This window comes from Camelina sativa, chromosome 1 (genome assembly GCF_030686135.1).
Source record: "Camelina sativa cultivar CO46 ecotype springtype chromosome 1, ASM3068613v1".
NCBI classification, from domain to species: Eukaryota; Viridiplantae; Streptophyta; class Magnoliopsida; order Brassicales; family Brassicaceae; genus Camelina; species Camelina sativa.
In genome coordinates, this window is record NC_141880.1 from 10,331,093 (window position 1) to 10,338,512 (window position 7,420).

At 32.3% G+C, this 7,420-nt stretch overlaps 1 protein-coding gene across 1 annotated transcript; it reads right to left on the minus strand.

Annotated features, from left to right (window-relative positions):
- Nucleotides 1–6,724: 6,724 nt before the first annotated feature.
- On the minus strand, nucleotides 6,725–7,108 carry LOC147949736 (uncharacterized). The gene has a single exon (XM_087510294.1). The coding sequence runs from the start codon at nucleotides 7,106–7,108 to the stop codon at nucleotides 6,725–6,727; it is 384 nt and encodes a 127-aa protein (XP_087366420.1).
- Nucleotides 7,109–7,420: the final 312 nt, after the last annotated feature.

Sequence of the window (7,420 nt, forward strand, 5' to 3'; positions counted from 1 at the left end):
TGAACAACTACTAGATATCGACCATTTGGGTCAAGTTTGTGTTCCTCAAATATTGATATGATAGTCTATGAATTGGTCTAACATTACGGAATAATTAGAGGCAATATAGTACAAAAATACATAAATAATATGTGGAGTTTATTTATAATGTAAATATATTTGCAAAAATGAATGAAAATATATATATATATATATATATATTTTTACTTGTAAATTATCTCACAAAGCAAAATAAAGAAAATATATTAGAATACAAAAAAAAAAAAATAATAATGGTAGTGATGTGTCAAGAGACGACAAGTGAAAGTGTAGGCCTCAGCTAGCATATTTAATTAAGGGCATCAATTTCTTTTCGCTTTTTTGGGTTGTGCAAAAAATGATTCCTAAGAACATTTACATCAGTAATTTTTTGCTATGTCTTAACTACAAAAATGATATTAAATTTAATATTTAACTAGGTAACAATCCGCACTATATGCGAGATAAATCGATTTAAAGAAAATCATTATAAGTAAAATTATTATCTTAGAACCAATATCTGTTTTTGTCAAACATAGTAGTATGTAACTAAAGATTATTTATTTATTTATTCAAAACTGCATTTTTTCGTATAAAAAATACGTTTCACCCATAAAATCTTTGAATGTGTAAGAGGTTTTATGGTAGAGAAAATATTGATAAAATGTTACTATTTATTGCAACCTGTCTTTTGTGTGGTTTAAAAATCAAATTCATACCTTCTTATGTTTTATTTTGTAATCATAACAATTTTGCATGTTTCTTACGTAACCATAACAATATATACTAAATTACTCGGTAGTTTAATTATTTAATTTTATTATATGTTAGTCGGTATGTTATTATTTTCTATAAATGACCGATTATTACCAAAAAAACCATTATGAAAAAATTAATAAAATTCCAAAATCAACGTTTTCGAGTAAGAATACATTTCACCCCTGAAATATGTGAATGTGGTAAAGAAAATATTTATAAAATGTTAAGAATTACTGGCAATATATATTTTGTGTGTTTTAAAAATCAAATTTATATTTATGATTTATCGAGTAACTATAACAATTTTGCATAATCTAATAGTCACTCATTTTAAATATATTATGATCTTTTTTGGGTATTTAGAGCAAACAATTCTGAATACTTCTGAGTCTTATCTCCTATCAGGGTTTCCCTTCTCGTGGCTCACGTAAAAATATGTCACAGTGGCCAAAAAATGTCCAAACGGACCGCCACCAAGTCCCCATATCCCGAAGGATTACCAAAAAGGCTACATATCCCAAAGGACCACTATGAAAGACCACACATCCCGAATGACCACCATGAAGACCACAATATTGTTTCGAAAGACTGCCACCAAGGCTACACATTGGCTTAACAGCCCGCCACAAAGGCTACATAAATGTCTCAAAATACCGCCACAAAAGCTACACAATAACTCAAAAGCCCGCCACAAATACCACACAATGTCTCAAAAGACTGCTACTAAGGCCACACAAGCGCCACAAGGCCATACTCACTGATTTGTTTTTTTTAAAGGGTTAAGGTTATATGATCTTCAATAAATTTAAATTGACAATTGTCACATTGATTACCAAATATAAAATTAGCATAATGTTGTCCCTAGCAATTGCAATCCATCTTTTTTATATATTTTTAAATTTTTAATATTGTCTAATATCTTCATGAAACAACCCGACCCGTTTTTTTAATATAATAATAATAATATAATTAAATAAAATACCTCACAATATTTAATTACAATCCAACCAATAAATCAACAATAACCCAACATACACAGCGGAAGACATATCAAACCAACTCCAATATATTAATACAATACCAATCATAACAAATATAAACCAGCAACCTAGCATACTTATAACAATGTTCCAACAACAAAATAATAGAAACACAACACAACAATTGAGACCCTAGATCATCCTCCTCTTCATTGTCATGATCCCACGTCACACATTACCTTATCAAACTGATTATAACAAAAAATATAACCAGTTGAGACTCTCCTAACGTCTACAACAGCCCAGAAACACCCTACAACAAACCACACAACCAAAAACGACTTTATAGAAAAACTGGACAGAAACATCATCAAATAAGTCTCAAAGACGAAACCCTAAAATAAAAACCAACTGTTAACTATCAAATTCCTCCAGTAAAAAGCTATCCCTAGACGTTACGAAGCTTCCACAAAATTTCAGCATGATCAGATCTCAAGTGAAACCGCAATCGATCCCGAAACACCCGCTGGTCTCATTTCGCAAGTGCAATAATATTATTAATGATTATCATCCATCATTAGTAATGCTAAAAGGAGAATAAAACATTGCAACAATATGCAATTATTATTCATTATTACTATTCATCAATAATAATTAAATGTCGACTAATCCCCTATATATTAATAGAGAAGCACATTTGCAAAAAAGTTGATGTGTCAGCATTATAGAGCTCAGGATACTTTTTATCAATTAACCCTCAAAATAACAAGGGAGATTTGCACTCACACCTACTTTACCTACATCTTCTTTCACTTTCACCTACTTTCTACTCTTCTTATACTTTTTCAAGTTTTTTTTGGCTTAGGTGTCATTTTTTATGGCAAAACTGCCCCTCTCCTCTTTCTCTCCTTTTCTCTCTTTTTCTCTTTTTTATTGTTGTTAACACTTTAAATGGTTATCATAAAACAAATTATCTATTTATTTATATATAATATGCTATGATTATATATTTTCTACATTTTAATATACATATTGCTATATTTTTATGAATTTTTAGATTATACAGTATCTATTTGTCATTGAACATTTGTTTAATGATAAGTGGTTGATCAATTGCAGTATTATGTTATGTTATGATCTTTTTGCAAAGTGCATGTGTTACCCAAAACTCAAAGAACATAAAAAAAGAGCTTATGATGATTAGTACGGACCTTAACTTGAAAAGAAAAATAAACAAAGTTTAGTGGATAAATAAATTATGTATAGGTCTTCATGGATTCATTCAAAACAAAGTAAATTTTTCCAAGGTTAGTCTCTTTTCCACCACCAGTTTGGAATGTGCGGCAATAACAAAGTATATTCATACATTAAGATTCGTGATTTCTATCCAAGCCCATCCACTTAACTTTGACCACATGTACATTAACCCTAATTTGTTGACATATGTTTGTTGGACATGAGCACATGCTTTCTTCTGCTATGATATCATTTAGTTTATTTTGACCGCTACAAATGATAACCATGTGTACATGGTAGCATAGATATCATTGGTGTTTTGTTCATTCATATTCTGTAGGTATAGTATTATTATTGTGGGATATCATTTAGTTTAGTTTGATCGCTACAAATGATAACCATGTGTACATGGTAGCATGGATATCATTGGTGTTTTCTTCATTCATATTATGTAGGTATAATATTGTTATTGTGGGATATCATTTAGTTTAGATTGATCGCAACAAATGATAACCATGTGTACTTGGTAGCATGGATACCATTGGTGTTTTGTTCATTCATATTCTGCAGGTATAGTATTGTTATTGTGGTGAGAAATAAATAGATAGTGGGGGGAGTTAGTAGAAAGATCATAGAAAGAAGTTTTTTCATCATTGTGTAGGAGTTAAATTTAAAAATTTTAATTACAAAAATTAGTAACTTGTTTATTATTTTCAGATAGCTTAACATATGTTGTTAATTTCTCGTTAATATATTATGTTAAATTATGCTACGTTAAGTGGCAGTTACTTTTGTTTTTATTGGGTTTTTTTACTTTAATTTTTACATTATCTACATAAACAATTTTCACATGCCTTCTTTCAGCAGTGTTTCTCAATTCAATCCAAAGTTTCAACTAAATAATGAATCCTAATTTGTTCCTGCATCGGAAGGAGATTCTTTCCCATTCGTGAAGCTTTATGTCTCTTGCTTTCCATCATGGTTGGAGAGAAATAGCCAATACAAATTATCTAAAAATACTTGATCGGGTTTAATAATATAATTTTCTGGATATAATGGATCATAAATTTTATACATGATCGGGTTTAATAATATAATTGTTAGGGTCAAATGAATCATATATTTTATACCACATATATAGTGGTTTGTTAACATAAAATTCATGTATAATGATGTAAATTTGTGTAATAATATATATTTTTAAGGTCTAATGATTCATATATTACTAAATATTAATATTTCAGCATAATGATTTTGGGAAAAGAAAACGAACAAGAATCACAACACATTAAGTAACAGATTATTTGCCTGATTTAATCAACTACTGGTAAATAGAAAATTGTTATTTTAAATAATTAGGATTTATAGTTCAGGATTTACTAGATTTTACCAGAATTTAGATCTTTATTAATATTAAAATTTTTAAAATTTAAACAAAAAATATAACAATTATTCGTTTTTAGTTTTAGATAAAAAAATAAAAATAGATATAAGGAAAAATGAATATTCATCACCTCAGTAATCTATTTAACGCCCTTTATTTTAGGAGCAAATAAATCTTACCAGTAAAATAAATTTAATATTTCTAAAATTATGTCTTAATAGCTTAATCCTTGATTATAGTTGCAAAAAGATATGATATGTTAGTATGATTAGCTCCTCCAAAAGTGATTAAGTTTCAAAATGAATTTACCACATTAATAACAAATAAAATAGAGATACTTCAACCTGAAAAGGAATCATATACACCATACTTAATCCTTGATTTGCGCAAAAAAAAATTAGAATGGAATCAAATAATCCGAAATCATATTAACACAAAAATAAAATGTATTAATATATTAACAAAAACCATTCAACTTGATTTGCGTAATTATTTCTCGCCAAAAAACCCGAAATCAAATACCTAATTAAATATTTTATATTTTTCTAAATTACTTAATTGGAGAAAAATGAAGTTTTGAAAAAAAAAAAAAAAAAAAAAAATCCTAATTGAAATTACTACTCTTATATACATTTATTTCGAATCACCATCATTTCCCCCAGTTCACCAAACAAACAAAATCACAATTTACAAACACTCTATCTTTTATTTTTTCGTGACTTCTTTCAACAATGTTTTGTGACTTGAAACCTTTCACAGTAGAAAATAATAATAAACTATTTAATGTTAGTTTAGGTGATAAAATCGAATAACAAATGCCCAATTGCAACGACAATAACCCAGTACATGATAATAATAAACTATTCAAAATCAATTAAAAAAATTGGCAAAAGAAATAATTCATATGTCAAATAAATTATATGAATTATATAAAAAATATCAAAAAATATTCGAGAAAGCGGGCCAATCATCGGATGTCTGCATCATTACAATCAACTTTGCACAATCCGTCTCAAAGGCTTGACAATCAACTCCAGCCGCCAAAAGAGCCTCCATAGCCCAGATAAGAGCGTGTAAATCCGCATGTAAGGGGGTAGGACCACGTCGTAAACTTCTTGCTCCCAGTAGAATCGTCGAATCGTCACCATTACAATACCACCAACCCAAACCCTGTAAAGGATCTGAACCTTTCCACGAACCATCAACTTGACAACGTACAGAAGACTGCCTATCCTCCAAAAGTGGCGGAGGCTAGGTGTAACTCTCCGAAAGGATTTTGACCTCATCCCAGAGGATTTTATCATTAGCCGCCTGATTTAAAACATCACTCGGTTCGCCCTCTACCCCCTGGAAAACCTTTTTATTCCTATCTTTCCAAACTGATCATAGGATCCATGGGAGATGGACAGCTACATCTGCGACATCCGACTGAGATGATGTCCGCCAAAAAATAAAATCTAAGTTCACATAGATTGAGGCGTACAGAAAACACTCCGGATCTAAAGTTACAGGAGATATCTCCCATATCCTTCACGAGGGCACGCAAAAAGAGCATGATTTATAGACTCAGCTGCAGACTCACATCTCTTACACCGAGTATCACATCGGACGCCCCGATATGCGAGTCGTTCCAAAACTGGAAGAGTACCAAAGGTAACCAGCCACAAAAAGTGTTGAATCTTCAGGGAACATCAAGTTTCCATGATTGTGCCCGAAGGGCACTACACTTGGGCCCGTAGTCAACTTCCGCAATTAATTCCCGAGCAAGCTGATAACCTGACTTCACCGAATACTTCCCTGATTTAGTAAAATGCCAAATTAAGCGATCCGGTTTATAAGTTCTGCTGACCGTCATACTCCGTATAAGCTTTATATCCACAGGATCCATAAATTCTTCAAGGATAGGAAAATGCCAATCCTTCGTAATTGGGTTAATTAAGTGATTAACCATCAAGTTCGGATGCAATAATCTCCCCCGACCATTAGCTGGTCGTGGTCGAGTATCCGGTAACCACAGATCACGCCAAACCGAAATAGAACTGCCAGATCCTACCGTCCACCTCGCCCCTTGCTCCACCAATTCCTTAGTTGAGTAAATACTCCTCCAGGCAAAGGAGGGATTATATGGCTTTGTGGCCATAATGGGATGTTTATTTCTAAAATAACGACCACACATAACCCGAGCCATTAAGGAATCTGGGGAATGAATTAAGCGCCAAAACTGTTTAGCCAACATGGCATCATTAAATTGTTCCAGAGCTCTAAAACCTAGACCTCCTTCGCTTTTATCTTTGCACAATTTATCCCAGGCCACCCAATGCATACCTCGAGCTCTATCGTTTGACTTCTACCAAAAGGTGGAAATAGCACTCGTGAGTTTGGACGTTAAATCCTGTGGCAATTTGTAGCACGACATAACATGAGTAGCAAGTGCTAGGGCCACCGATTTAATCATAATTTCCTTACCACCTTTTGATAAATACTTTGCAGACCAACCATTCACTCGGTCATCCAACCGATCCTTTACATAACTAAACATTTTATTTTTCGAACCTTGAAGGCTTTTAGGAATACCCAAATAAGAACCCATCCCTCCCTCTGTAGAAATACCAATAACTGAATTAATCTGAGATCTGATCTGAGATGGAACCTTCTTACCAAACATAATTGAAGATTTCGTCAGATTTACCTCTTGCCCAGAGGCCTTACCATAGTTACCTATTATCTCCATTACCGTCCGACATTCAGACTCGTCTGCCTTACAAAAAAATAGACTATCATCAGCGAACAGTAAGTGGGACACAGTTGGACTAGCTTGAGCGATCGAGATTCCGGATAATTTCTTCTCTCGTTCTGCCTTTTTAATATTTGCTATCAAAACCTCGGTACAAAGAATGAATAAATACGGAGACAAAGGATCCCCTTAGCGTAAACCCCTCTGTGGTATAATAGACCCCCTAGGCTGACTATTCATCAGAACTATACGATACAGATGAAACACACCACATGATCCATGAAATCCACTTCCGATCAAACCCAAATT